The sequence below is a fragment of the Protopterus annectens genome, chromosome 8.part1 (assembly GCF_019279795.1).
Source record: "Protopterus annectens isolate FY-2018-M chromosome 8.part1, PAN1.0, whole genome shotgun sequence".
NCBI classification, from domain to species: Eukaryota; Metazoa; Chordata; order Ceratodontiformes; family Protopteridae; genus Protopterus; species Protopterus annectens.
The window spans coordinates 453,348,803-453,364,551 of record NC_056742.1 but is presented as its reverse complement, the minus strand read 5'-3'; the positions used below and the strand labels follow the sequence as shown (position 1 = coordinate 453,364,551).

Below are 15,749 nucleotides of genomic sequence, written 5' to 3'. Positions count from 1 at the left end.
CACCATATGGCAACAAAGCACAACATAGCAATCACTATTTGATGTTTGTTGTGGGCACAGCAGAGCTAGGTTCATGCATTCTAAAATACTGCAATACATGTTGTTTGGCTTTTCCAGGTTAGGGGTCGCCACAGTGGTACTCCGGTCTGTTAATGATTGGCAGCAGATTTTTTATGGTGCCGAGTTGCCAGCCCGATGCCCAACCATCAGCGAAGGTATGCCCATTCACGTATGTCTTTCTGAGACCACTCGACTGTGAGGAGGACATGCAGACTCCACACAGAAGGCACTCCAGCCGAGAATCGAGCAGGAGAACCTCTTGCTGTGAGGCAAGAATGCTACCGCTGTACCACTGCAGCTTATAAATACTGCAATACATGTTAAGCCCAATTATCTTTCATCTCAGGGTCAATGTTCCACTTAAATTTGTGATATTATTTGGGGTGAGCGAGAGAGACAGATGCAGAGGGTAAAGCTCTGATATAGGAGATCAAAGAAGAACAGACCACTGTGTATACTCTTCTTTCAGGCAATGTATTTTCAGTGAATTTGTTTACGTGTAATGGAACGTAGTATAGTAATAATAAGAAAGAAACATTTAATGGGCCAAAAGTTATGCAAAGTGTAAAAAATGTATAGGTTGTTTATATACCAGAAAAAGGTAAACTCAACTGGTCACATGCAATGCTTTTCATGGTTCACACAGGAATGCTAGTGGGGGTAACTGAGTTTTTTTAGAGACACGTGATAAGCAATTGATGACTGCGTAAATCATGCCTAGAACCACAAGATGATGTTTGTTAGCAGTTAACAGTCTTAACCTTCTGTGCTGCAGTGTCAGGTGTACCTACTTCTTCATATATTCGTCAATTTACACACCTATCAAATGGAACTGAGAGAAAAATAATTGCATCAGGAAATAGTTTAAAATTGATTTATGCAATCTCATATTATTTTATTACAATAATAAATGGTGTATAAATGAAAGATACTCAAATTTTATATGTGTCATTCACTTTCCAGTATTATTAAACATATAGTGAGAAAATTATAAAATACTGTTACATACCAAATAAGCAATATCATGTTATGATGCATAGGACAGATAGTAATACCTTATTTGGCTACAGGTGTGTGTGTGTGTGTGTGTGTGTGTGTGTGTGTGTGTGTGTGTGTGTGTGTGTGTGTGTGTGTGTGTGACTCCCCATGTCTTTTGGGTTTCTAATACCATGACAGGAATGGACCTCATTGCTAAGTCAAAGTATGATTAAAGTTCATGAAATTAGTATTGTTTCAATCTTTGATGTCAGCCAAATGTACTCTTCACACATACACTCTGCACAGCTTGCAAGATGTTTCTAGAGGTTAAAGGTACTCTCTGCAGCTATGTGTGAACTAGGTACATAAACAGTAATAACATTAACCTCCAAAACACTTTACAGCTTCAGACATGCACACAAGTAAGATTTAAATCATATGCAGTTTGCATGTAGTAACAGGCCTTACATTTGCCATATGTTCTCAAAGTAATACATAGTCTTTCATTTCTGAGTTGTGTGCATTGTGCACATTCTACCACAAATGACTAGTGGGCCAAGAAAAGGCTTTCTTGAAATTAGTATTTTATCTGCTGGTAGCAAGCTTCATATCCCTCTTTAAATTGTGGGAAGCTGTACTCCATACTAAAGCTGCCATTACACAGAGAAAATGCAAATATTTAGTTACTGCATAAATACACAAGTGCTCTCATATTTCCTTTGGTAAATTTAAAAAGAAACATTTCTGAAACACAGTATTGAAATTTGTGTAATACAATTATGAGTTTGGCAGAAGTCAATTTAGAACTTAATGACACTTTCAAAGCATTATTTTAATAACTGGCTGCCCACCCAAGCATGTTTGTAAAACATACCCTGCTTACCATCTAATAAATAACTAAAGAATATAGTTTTAAACAAGAAACAGCTTTATTTATGCCGATAAATTATTGCTTAAGTGAATGTAAACCTGGTAAATGTTAAGCCCAGAACCATGAATCAAAGGATTCCTACTTTAGAGACATTAAGCAGTACTTGAGAATTTAGGGGAGACCAGTGAAAGATGTTACTACCTTATTCCATTGCCTTCATCCTCCATTCAATTTCCACCATCTACCCCTAAAAGTTATTGAAATTATGTTGGAGAACTTACCCTTAAATGACTAGTTCCTAACAAACTGTGGCTAAGCAAATTTGATTCTTCAGACCTGCAAAGATTTCTGCAGCTAACAGCCTTTTTCCTTATGTATTTGTTTCCCAAGTATATTACTGCGGTGGTGATGCTGCGGTAGCGTTGTCGCCCCACAGTTAGACGTTGCCCGTTCAATTCTCAGTTAGAGCGTCTTCTGTGTGTCGACATGCGTGAATGGGCGTTCCTTCGTTGAAGGTTGTGCATTAGGCCCGGCAAGCCAGCATGTAAAAATCTACTGCCATTCATTAGCGGACCGGAGTTCCACTGTGGCGAGCCCTAACCGGGAAAAGCCGAAAGACATAATTTGTTTCCCAAGTATGGAAAGTGATATTTCAAGTTATGACCTGGGCCACAAGACCACCAGTACATTTAATTTGTATAAGCAGTTTGAAGTAGGCAATATGTTTATGGGAGGGTGGGGGGTAGAGTACCAAAGGAAAATATGTGCATATACTGGGAGAGCATGTAATGTCCACAAAGAAAGTGACTTTATATTGGCACTGAGCCACAGATCCTAAAACTGTAAAGAAGAGGTCTTACTGACTAAGCCACGATCCTGACATTTGGTTATACTCTATTATACAATGCCTACTCTAAAACGTGCACGCTGATTGGCCAGCCCAACCAGCATGCCCGTTGTAAATCCCTCAATATACTAACGGAAAAAGGTCCGGTCGCCCGGACTTTTTCCGTTAGTATAAAACACTGTCTCGCTATGTTAAAAGAGTTTAACATAGTGACACAGATTTAAAAAAAGCAACGGAGATCTCCGTTGCTTTTTTTAAAGCTGTCTCGCTATGTTAAACTCCTTTAACATAGCGACACATGTAAAAGCAACGGAGATCTTGCGATCTCCGTTGCTTTAAACCTGTCTCGCTATGTTAAATGAGTTTAACATAGCGAGACAGCTTTAAAATAAGCAACGGAGATCTCCGTTGCTTATTTTAAAGCTGTCTCTCTATGTTAAACCCATTTAACATAGCGAGACAGTAAAAAGTAACGGAGATCTTGCGTTCTCCATTGCTTTTGCCCACAGCTCTGATGTACTGGGTAGGCATGCGCAGTACATCAGAACTGCCGCGGAACACCAGACAGCTGCGGAAGGGCAGCAAAGAGGCATTATACAATGCCATTATTTAAGAAAAGTAATTATTTCTTTTCTTAAATAATGTCATTAATAATAATAACCACTTCTGGGTGTGGGTAATGCTGGATTTACCCACGGTTGTCTTTGTTTGGTCCCGAGGGCGAAGCCCGAGGGACCAAACCACGCCAACCGTGGGTAAATCCAGCATTACCCACACCCAGGCGTGGGTTATTGCTATAAGACTTAACTCATTAGAATGAAAACTGAGTACAGGGAATTGTTTTTAACTGCATTGGATATACCATTGCCATATAAAAAGTGCCTTATTTTATTACTGTGTTGGACATTAACATAATTTATACACAGGATAATCACCAATTTGACTTGCCTATGGTGAATGTTGTTGTGTCTTTTGGCTTTTCCCAGTTAGGGGTCGCCACAGCGGAACTCCGGTCCGCTAATGCTTGGCAGTTGATTTTTATGTGCTGAGTTGCCAGCCTTAACGCACAACCTTCAACGAAGATACGCCCAATCATGCATGTCTCCATGCAGAAGACGCTCTAGCTGAGAGTCGAACCAGTCAGCGTCTTACTGTGAGGCGACAATGCTACCGCACCACCAGCACTTGCCTATGGTGAATATTGCTGTTTTTAAGAGTAATGTGATATATTTTTGTGTTGCAGTCACAAAAAGGGAATACTACAAAATGTAAAAATCTGCTTATAGCATACAGCATTGCACACCACCCATCATAAAACATTGTGCAGATGCAAGGTATGAAGTCGGACAGGGTAAACTGCCTTCCTAGGCTGACACACATACCTCTCAAGTGTACCTCATTATTAGAAACGTACCTAATTTTCTTTGTGGAGCCACACTGAAAGGGTCTCCCATTTATTGCTGATAATTTTTTCAACCCATAACATCCATGTTAAATAGTACTAAATCATATTATCTCATGAAAAGAACTTTTTATAGTATAAAGTAGCACATTTTAACCATCTTGTGTGTTTCCTAGTTGAAGATGTTAGTGTAAATGTTTCACATGTTGCCTATTTGCTCCACACATAGCTCTCAAATGTCCAGATTTTCGCAAAATGTTCAGATTTTTTACTCATATTTTTGGCCCATTTCTCATAAACTTGTAATTTTCTGGCAAATCACTGAGGAATAAAGTCAGAAAATAATGGCAGACATTTGATTTTCAGACTTAATATCTATCCTTCAGAAAATTCCTATCAACTTTCTAAGTTTACAAAAGCAATATTTGTTTTCAGCCTTTGCCCCCATTATTTGTGATTTTGTCGAGATTTCTTACATTATGAGATGTAGTGTTTCTCATTTTAGAGATGGAAGATTGAGAGTTATGCTGACACATGCATACCTTTCAAACTTTCACATATCTATATAAGATTGTTTTTACATTGTGAATAATGATATTTTAAAGCGTAGTTTATGGTGCTCTACTGCTCTACGACCTATAAGCGCTGTTTTCTATAATGCAAACTTTCTCCTGTGCTTTACTTGGGTAGTTGCAACTTTTTTTTTTTTCATATGTCATACATTCTGCCTACTCGTCACACAAGGTGCCATACAGTGTCATAGTTCTCCTCCAGTCAGGGACAAATCTCTAAAAAAGCAGAGACAAACTCAGAATCAGACACAAACCCAGAAATGATCATGGACAATCGTGGACCCTTTCAAAATAGTAGCGCTATTAAGTTAATACATTGACAGAATAAGAGAATGTGAATTAATATACATTTTCTGAACTAAAAGTAGCCTATAATTCTAATTACTATCATTATTTATTAAGTGCAATTCATATTTTCTCCTACAGTCGCCAGTTTTAATTAAGAGTCATTAAGAGGAACAGACCTGAAATTTGAGTCAAAATCAGGGACAGTTAAGAAGTATGACTACGTATATATTTGGCAGTATTGAGAGGTAATTGTCATATGCACATCTGACAGCTCTGTGCAAAGTCAGAGCTCGCATTGCAGCACATCCAGTTTAGCTTTCTCAAAAACTGTGCTAACGGCAACAATATTTTGCTGGGGTTGGCTAAGAAAACAGACAGAATTAAATCAGCAGTCACAGAGTAAATTCTCCCGTAATAGAAGCGCAGATCACTAGCGCCACCCCTAGAGCGACCCCTTTCAGACGCTCGTCCTTTTCGGACCTAATTGTTGGGGCGGGGCGCGCTCTTGCCTGAACTGTTTGGCGTGCCTCACGCTCTGTAGTTGCTGCATTTCTGCGCAGACGTAACAGCACGGGGTGTGGCTGCTGTGGAACGCTCAACTGTTCTTAAAGAATTGAATCTGATCCCGCGCTGCTTTCTTTCTAAAAGCTGATGCTGCCTCAGCTCTGCCAGCTAGGAATTAATGTCCAATCACGCCTTTCAGCTGTAGAGATTTTCGCAAAATGTCCAGATTTTTGCCTCATATTTTTGGTCTGTTCCTTATAAAATGTGTATTTTTATTGCAAATCACTGAGCATTGAAGTCACTACAAAATGACATGTAAGTTTCATACTTAATATCCTTCAGAAAATGCGTGATAACACAAATCATATTATTTTACCGTCTTGAACTTTACGAGAGCAATTATATCCCTATTTTGGGGGTCTTTGTACCCGCATTATTTTAAGCTTGCGTGGATTTCTTGTTCTAAGAGGCTGAGAGGAATGTGTTCAGTAAAAGAACTAATTGAAAATATTAGACTGTTTAACTCGGGGATGATGGGCAAAACCAGGAATTAACGATGGACAAAGTTTCGGGGGAAAGGAGAGTTTTCAAACATTGTTCATAGCTTACAAAGTAAGATCATAACAACCTGTGTGCTAACAGCAAATACCTTTACGAAACTGTATGTCTGGCACTTTAAGTAGCAGCAATGCTATGGGGATGGACATAATTAATTTATTTATCAGTGACCCACAAAAGCAAACAATAATAATAAAAAAGCAGGGCATCGATACGACTAGCATCTTGCCACGTTGTTTATGTTTCCAAACATTGAGGTCCACGTCCACTGTGACTTCTAGTAATTCTAGTAAACAAATACGCTTGTGACACTAGGCGCTCAGACGCATGCAACTGCTGCCTAACATTTACATAAGACGTGTATGTATTTAATGTAATGTCAGGGTTAAGGAAATGCTACAAACACAACTGGCTGCATGTGAAACACGAAAGGAATGCAAGAGAAAGAAAGGTAGGACGTTTTATTTAGATGTATAAACATAAAACACGTGTCAGTTATTCTGTAGCTAGCATTAAAACAGCGATCGGATACCCTATACTGCTGAATTGCTACGTGTTATCAAAAGCAAAAATCCACTGATCACTCCCTGCATGATAGAGCAATGTTATTATCTGTGTGCCAGTGATCAGTGCAGGATGGTCTTGCCAGATCTTCCCTCTGAGGCGGTTGTGCAGTCTATAACTGGCTGCTTGTTAAACAAGGGCATTTCCATTTGTTAATTGATGCAATTACGCCCTCCTGGTAATGGGCACCAGGGGGCTCCAGGCGGCCATCAATCACCCTTCCATTGACCTGTCAAAGCCGTGCTATTCCGTTCTTCTGGGACCAGTCCGAGCGCTAATCGAGAAAAATGGAGACATCATCCTCTTTAATTAGGGTCTGGCCCTTTGGCCACCTTTTTGAGAAGCCAGCAGAGGAAGTCTTTCTAATTCAGGACATCATTTTCTGATGAATTTATTTTCATGTTTCGGTGTGTGCGTGTGTGTGTGTGTGTGTGTGGGGGGGGGGGTATATGTTAAAGCGAGGTTTGCCAATGTCCTGCCCCCAACGCCCTCCATGCCCCATGGCCTTACCAGTTTGTGATTTATTTGTGGCTTGACAGTCTACGGGCAAATGATAAAGGGCGAGGTTCTTTGTATGCCTTAATTATTATAAAGTTATCTTGTAGCAGTTAAAAACTAATATGTGAAAGTCAGACTTGAACGCCAAACCAAACAAAAGGGACGTGTTTGAATTCTAATAGTAAATAAAGCACAGATGTAAAACTGCATACTGTGGACTTTAAATGTCCCATATTTGAATGATTGTGAATTAAATGCCCATGTTTGAATGATTGTAGAGTGTGAATCTTGCGGCTGAAACGCATGACTTTTGCTACCTGAGAATGAAGACTGTGTGTTCTTCACCCTGTAAACTTAGGGACAGAGCTTACGACCTACTTAACTGTACTTTCAAAAAGGAAAAATAAATAATGCAAAAAAAAAAAACATCGCCTTTGCATTAAACGGAAAATGGAAAGCAACTCCTTTTGAATTGATTGTATACCTGGAAGAACATTATTTGTGTTATTTATAGATGAACTAGTCTGCAAAAGCGGGTATTTTAAATTATAATTCTACATTTCCATTAAAAATCCAAGGGTATGGCAAAAAAAAAAAAGAATAGCAGCAAACCTTCTTTCGATTTATCTCATTTGTGCAGCAGATTGTGTGAATATTTGGTCGTGCACCACGGCACAACATTAACACAACACGAACAAGTGTCGAGTTGAACACATCTTAGAATATTAGATGTTAGATATGATTGGCAAAGGCATTATTACATCCATGCTGCCCCGTCGTTTCGGGATTACTATGACGTCACGGTGATACTCTTCCACGGTTGAATGCTAAAGAACTATAGAGCAGCAAATAATAAAACAAGCAGCCTCGATATCTTGCAAGACTTCAGCTAAACACAATCTATGTTTTTATGTAATTCCAAGGACTGTAAGATGTCACAGAACTGAACGCTTCAGATGACTGGATATACTTAAGTGTAGTCATCTATTATTAAGGGAAAGCTGTGTCTGCTTGAAATGTTTGCATGAGAATGTGTGCATTGGAAATAGTTGTGTAGCTACTACTATCGACCTGGGGTGAAATATATTTCCTGTGTTGACAGCACTGAATCGCAATGTCCTTCTCTCAGTTTGGTTATCCATACACTAGCACTTCACAGGTAAGAAGTAGAAAGTGCAGAACTCCCATCACCTAAACTATGCATCATTGATTTATTTGTTACCTCTTCACCTGTACAGGCTGTGTAACTGTGGGAGTGTTGGCTCACCTGTCCTAAAAGAAGTAACGTTTTATTTTAGAAGCTAGCTTTACTGTTATAATCATTTATTTTGTTAATGTATATATGCCACTCTTCACCGAGTATTGATGCAAAAAGTCTGTGTTGTTCAACTTAATTGTAACTTTGCAGCTCCATTTGCAATTATCGAATCTTTATCCTTTTAACAAATAGTAGACACGATTATTTTAGAATGTATCTGTGCATTAGTATGTGGAATTAAATATTTCGTTAATGCATATGAGGTATGGCACACTACAATAAGTTATGTACAAAAAACAGTCTACTGGCTACTTACGTCTAACTTTCTACATCTCATCACAAGTGGCGAGGCTGAAGATTATGAAAAGTGTGTGTTTTATTTTGTCCATTAAACTGGTCTGCCACCAATTTTATTATTCGACTTTATCATTTGGATTTGGGCTTTATTTATGAGCAGTGTATACACATAGTACGTGTGGGGAATATTTTTAGTATACACAGTGTGTATATTCGGGCTTGAAATAATGTGCTCCCCTTTACTGTTGTCTTGATTTTTCACGCGGTAATGAAGAGGAGAAGTTGTTCAAATGCTCAGATTCCAGATAAGTGTGATTTCGGGCAATTAGACAGACAAATAGCAAGTTTGGGACTGGTTATGTACATTGACAATGATATATATATATATATATTGCCTGCAGTGACTACAAAAATTGATTCGGATAAAGTGGTGGACATCTTTATTATTTGTGTTGTTATTATTGTTGTTGCTGACATTATTATGTGCCTTTTCTTAATACTTTCCTTTAGTACTTCAAGTGTGTGTTTGCCGGTTCACAGTATATGTACGTACACGAGTATAACAAACTATAGGCATAAAATACGTCCCTGTTTCATAATGATCTTGACTTGCAGGCTTTAATTGCATTGCTCTCTGTTCTTCTCTAAATGTGGATATTTAAATATTTTTCAGATTTTTGTATCCGCGACTCCAAGCACCAATTGCTGTGAAGTTACCTCCAGATCGGTTGCTAATGTCTCTTCCCCAGCCGGTTCTACTCCGCCTGCTGCCATTTGTTGTCCTTCTTATGAAAGCAGACTTCTCACCAGCAGTACGAATGAACTCAGTGCTGCCCTTCAGGGTATGTACAGCTCACCTTATGCAGCTGCAGCAGCTGCCGCCGCCACGCAGAGCTACGCAGCGAGCTACCTGCAGTCCTACAGCAGCGAGCCAGGTGCACTTTATTCAACGCTGGTAAGTGCCTGGGCAAAGGCTGTTTCCACTTCCTTCTACGTATGCTTTTTTAAAAATAAAATGAAGTGCTTTGCCTTAGAAAGTTATCAAAACATCTGGCTACAGTCGGACCTGACAAAACTGAATATATGTTTTTTTTTCAAAGTACTGATTAAAAATATTCAGGGGTAATAACGTTCATACTATATTAACATGATACAATTATTTGTGCAACTCCATTCAAGTTTGCATCAGTTTATTTATTCTCTCTCTCGTTCTGTGCGTGTATTAAATAGAACATTGTGCAACATCTTTTCCGTAGCAGCAAACGAGTAACTTGGCAGAACAACTGTGAAAACTAACTTCAGTAATACAAATTAAGATAGGTGTGGTGGTTGTATAAATGAATAGTACAGGTATAAGCCAACGAATGGAAGATGTACTTGATTGTTTGGGGGAGGGGGGTCTCTAACGTTTTCTGTTAGAAATTCATTCTAGTCTGAGACACATTCTCCTTTTGCTGTTGTTAGGACACTTTTGTTTTAATAATAGGAAGTATAAGGCTGACCATAATGCTAAATTTGTTGAGTGTGTTGAGAAACTTGTCCTTTTGTTCAAAGTGATTTGTTTTGCATGATCAAAGTGCAGATAAAATATATGTTATCAAATGTACACGAACAGATTGTGCTCATTGCATCTCTAGGACGTTTTGACTGCAAATATTGTGCATACGATGCGTTCTCATATGTATTTGTTTTGCACACAGAATTCTCAGTATAATCTTAAGGATGACTCAAGTTTGCACTCTGGAATCTCTCAGGCGGCTACATTCTACTCCTACGACCATTCCCTGGGGCAGTACCAATATGACAGGTAAAACACATGGTGTCATTCAGTGCCTTACTGACATTATTGAGGGAGGAGGAAAGAGGAAAACAAGTCTTTGTCAACATAAATGAACATAGTTAAGAAGTTGATATGCAAATTATTTTTCGTAGGGTTATTTGAGTCATGGTGCTCAATAAAATAGCTATGTGGTCCTCCAAAATGGGGATTAATTATTTTCTCTTTATTTTAAAGGTATGGGGCTGTGGATTTTAGTGGAAATACAAGACGCAAAAATGCAACACGTGAGACTACCAGTACCCTTAAGACGTGGTTGTATGAACACAGAAAGAACCCCTACCCCACAAAGGGAGAAAAAATCATGCTGGCCATTATTACTAGAATGACTTTGACCCAAGTGTCCACATGGTTTGCGAACGCAAGAAGGAGGCTTAAAAAAGAGAATAAAATGACGTGGTCTCCAAAGAATAAAGCAGAGGACAGAAAAGATGTGAATGATAAAAGGAGTGACGAGGAAAACAGCACAGAAAGTTTAGGGAAAGGTAAACTCTGCAAAATAATTTGAGTACAGACTTCCCCCTTTCATCCTTTTAAGTACATTATTGGCACTTGAGTGAAAATCATTGCTGCTGGCATGCATAAATTAATGAGTACTCTAGGAGTGTATTTAATAGTCTAAACTGGATAATGCAAGGTGCTAAAATAATACATTACAAACGTTATCAGGAACGTGTGCTGGTCTGTATTGTGCCATATTTATGCTGTCAATTTTACTTTTCTAGGTGGGAATGATTGTAAAGAAGAGCATATTATAATGAGTGACCTGGACGACTTAGAGGAAGGCGAATTAGAAAAAAGAAGCATTAGTCATGCAAAGATACAAACTGAAAGCCAAGTCATAAGCAGCTTAGTAGAATCGGGTAAAAGTGACTGTAGGCACACGTATCTACCACATATTTACACTTCTGGCTGCAAAAAAACTAACCAAACTGCTACAGCACAATTTATAGAGACTATTGTAGCCAGGTCATCGAGTTTATTAGCATATCCTATGCCAAAGCAGCACTGTGAAGCCACCGAGAAACCCCGAATTTGGTCTTTGGCCCACACGGCTGCAGCAACTCCATCAATTGAGTCGGAGAGTAAGGAGCAAAGGACTGAAACTGTGACTCCTGACTGCCAGGTACAGGGGGCAAGGCTGTCGTACGGAACAGGGCTCTGCACTGAAGTCAAGTCCCTCCAAAACGTCAGGAGCCTTCCCAGACATGAAAATTACACTTATGACAATGAACAACGAGACAGCACGATTTTCAGGACTTCTTTTAACACACAGTCCTTATCCCTGAACAGTCCTTCCTACACCACAACAGGGGACACCTGTAAGATGTCCTCAGAAACTACAGGTATTGCAAGCAGAGCAATAATCATGCATGCACGCATACACACCTCTAAGTAGTACATGGAATAAACCTCTAACATGCAGTGCACAGGGGGGCACTTTATTTTTATTGAGACATTTTCTTGCTTCATAACCTTTAACAACAGTGCCAATGCAACGTAAGCAAGCAGATCTGTAACTAAGGCGGCTGAGTTTCAAATTCAAACTGTAATTGCAAAATGTAACCCCCTGTGTAATTTAAAAAAAGCTTTGTGTTTGAGACCATATAAATAATTGCAGCATGTTTTAAATTAATAAAGACTCGTGTGTGTGTTTGTGTGTCTATGTCTATAGGTTTCCATTCCCTAACCAGCTGCTTATGTTTACCCAGGTTTTTCCAGAGTAATACAATCCGGTCAAGTGCACAGAGATCCGAGTCCTACCTGTGTACTACAATGCGAAGGAAAACTTAGAACAGCCTTTAGAACAGTTTTGAAGCGCTGAGGTAAGGGCATAAAACGATAAATGCATTTCTCAAGATGTCTGTATTGGACTTGCTATACAAAAAATGCAATGCTTTGTTTACAGCATAGGAGGTTCATACCTGTACTTTTTTTTTTATTCCTGTACCTTTCTCATACCGTATCCCTTATAGTAATTGAAGTCCAATCACCATTCTGAATTTCTTAACAGGGGTCACATTAAAATAAAGGTAATGGCAGTTTGTTGCAAATTCGTTAATGAGAAATGGCGTAGTGTGAGGTACACTTAATAAATACAAATTCAAGAGACAAGATAAATCTGATTTCAGTTTATTTCCAGGACTACGGAGAGATGAATAAGTTCACTTCTGGCTTGGGGAATTCTGTGAACAAACGTGCATTGTTAAAAATTAAAGTCAGAACTGATTGCTTATTTCTATTCTTTCCTAATCAGAAAAAAAAGCAAATTTTGATTCGCACGAATATTCTAATTAAGTCTCATTTACTTCCATGCTGTCCATGATTTTTGGTTTAACATTTTATTCTGTCCCTCTTAAAATTGGATTTTTTTTGTTTGAGAGCAGGTGAGGGATTATAATCAATAGATTTGGATAATCATTACATTTACTGACTTCTTTTACTTTGGAAAATACATGTTAATTCATATGACCCTTTTCTACTAACTTTCTAAGTTAACATCGCCTTTTCTTTTAAAGGAGTTCTTAGTTTAGAGCGTTTTCCCCAAACTATTTTCTATTGTGTTCCTAATTTTGAATGTATGATATTGAGAGCTATGCTTCATGTTTATTTTAGGGGTGGCATTTTTGCTGTGCTAAATTTTAGTGGGGGGGGGGGGGCAGGCTCAACTTGACTACTTACAAAACATATTGCCAAACAATATAGAACACTGAAAATTTAAGTTATTAAGAAAAAGTTTCAAAAACAAGATAACTGTATGACAGTTATGGTACAGAGATCTCTGGTAATAAAATATCATAAAGGCACGAGTGTAGTGTATGTAACACTTTTGTGAGTTTTACCTGTTACATTGTGCAGGATCAGCCAACAATCTGGCTGTTAAACAGACAAAACTTATACTTATTTTAAATGGGTTTTCTGTCTTTGCATTTACTCTTTCATTTTGTGGCTGCATAACTCACTTTTCTCTGGGAAGAAACCTACCTTTCAGATGGCAGGCTGCCAGCATAAGTCCAAGAATTCTGTGTGCATCTTTACATTGATGGTGATATGCTCCACGTTACTGCTACCCTTTATTAATATATCCTATGATCTTTAGAGAAATGATTGCTCAGTTTAGTAAATGGGTATCAAAGTATTGAAAAGTGCCTTTATTCATTAATAACTACATGTAAAGTGGTTGCATATGTATAGCTCTGTGCGATATAGCACAGAATAGCATAGTGTCGAATGGTTTAATATAGTATAGGACAGTGTTGTATAATATAATATAATATAATATAATATAATATAATATAGTTAAGTACAGTATAGTGTTTTAGGGTTTACTGAATACTATAATAAAGTATAGTATAGTATAGTCTTTTTTAGAATCTATAGAACAGTATAATATAGTATGGCTTAACAAAGTATTGGGTAGTTCAGTATAGCATAGTATAGTATAGTATAGTATAGAAAATTTAAAGTTATAGTAATATAGCTTATTTTAGTGGTTACAGAAAGTAGACGCAAATACACCCCAGTTAAAAGTTCTTAAGTTTAACTGAATACCACTCACTTTACTCTAAATATCTTAACTAAAGTTTTCTTACTTTCCTAGGTACCATGCAACTGGCAACACAGCAGTGTATGGGGAAATCAGGGAATTGTCTGTTTTGTACAACACAAGACTCTTACTTTTTTATTGCACAACAGAGAGAAGAACAATGCGATGTGTGCTTCTCGAGTACTTTAAATGGCACTTGCGTACCAGACAACAGCTAAACGGAACTGGCTCGTTCCACAACTTAATGGACAGAAACTTGGAGCAGCATACCAAGGTTGTACAGTTTAGTTAAAACAGTGTGCAGAAAGTATTAAAGGCTAAATTTAAAAGAAAAATGTGAACACATGAGATAAACCATCAGTACACTGAATCTTTGTGTGTACTACAAATCTTACACTGTTGCAGCATGTATTACTTTCTCTACCATGTAAATATACATGGAAAACTAAGAATAATTTGAGCTGGGAAATATCTACCAGTCTTGCCCTGAAGAGGACTGATGGCAATGTATTAACACGTCTCCATTGATATAGATGTTTCTGTGCGGTGTCTTTTTGAGTAAACTGCCTCATTAGGGAACATAACTAAATATTCAATGAAGTGTTTATGGACATCAGAAGTAACTATAATATGTGAGGGTGAGACTTAATCACACAGAATCACTTCTTTAGTTTCTAGACACTACACGTCTGTGGAGGGAAATTACTGCCATACGGCCATGATGTGATGTATACCATTGTTACTAAAACAGAACTGACATGATTGATAAACTAGGACATTGTTTTGGGATCATCCTATTTCATTTTCATTAGAAGTCTGGCTTGCAAGGCAGAAGAGAGAGAGAGAGAAGAGAGAGAGAGGGAGAACATTTCCACATTATGGTTGTCTAATGAGTATTGCCATTATAAACTTCATGCCCTAAATAATGAAGAACAGAGGGATCCAGACAGAATACTTCTTTGTTGTTTATGTTGGGAATTGGCAGCAATAATTCATTAATTGAAGGACATGCTAGGACATCTCCAAATCAGAAGAAGATAGAAGCTCTTTAAATTTGCAGGATCGTGTATTCTAAATCAGTACATTTTGGCAGAGCATTACAGCAAATGCCTAAAGTTCAAAACAGAGACAGCACAGTTTTGCTGTTACAAATAACAAAACACTAAGATTTTGTAGCCTCTTAAGAAAATGCTTTGTAGTATGGCAGCTACAACTGTTTTTTAATTTATTTATTAATGAGTTTTGACAATGTGTCTCCACAAGATCTGCTGAAGATGAGCTTTGTATATTGTTTCACTACAATTCAGGCACTTAAATTCCTGCACTCCAGTTGTTTTGTTTTGTTATCTCACAAATAAATTAAAAAAAAAATATTTTGTCAGTGTGCTTATAACTTCATTATGATTGTATCCTATAATGTAAGATTTCAAGATAAAATAGAAACCTTTGCTTATAACAATAACAACATGACAGTAAGGCTGGTACAAGGTATTGTTTTCAGCAATGAAAGCTGGCAAGGTTGAAATGTTCAAAAATGTCAGTGACTCCTGTTTGCTTCCTCAGATCTGATGGTGTGATTAATACAACAGACCTTCTAAAGAGTAATGTTACATATCACCTCAGTTTAAAGTAGCGTAACATTTTAAAATATACAGAATGGGGATAAAC

General features: G+C 37.9%; 1 protein-coding gene across 1 annotated transcript; it reads left to right on the top strand.

The window, feature by feature from the left end:
• The first annotated feature begins 6,684 nt into the window (after positions 1-6,684).
• IRX6 (iroquois homeobox 6) lies at positions 6,685-15,460 on the top strand. Its single transcript, XM_044082008.1, has 7 exons — positions 6,685-8,301; positions 9,371-9,652; positions 10,398-10,504; positions 10,712-11,019; positions 11,260-11,880; positions 12,247-12,360; positions 14,136-15,460. The coding sequence occupies exons 1-6, from the start codon at positions 8,257-8,259 to the stop codon at positions 12,357-12,359; spliced, it is 1,476 nt and encodes a 491-aa protein (XP_043937943.1). The 5' UTR covers positions 6,685-8,256; the 3' UTR covers position 12,360; positions 14,136-15,460.
• Positions 15,461-15,749: the final 289 nt, after the last annotated feature.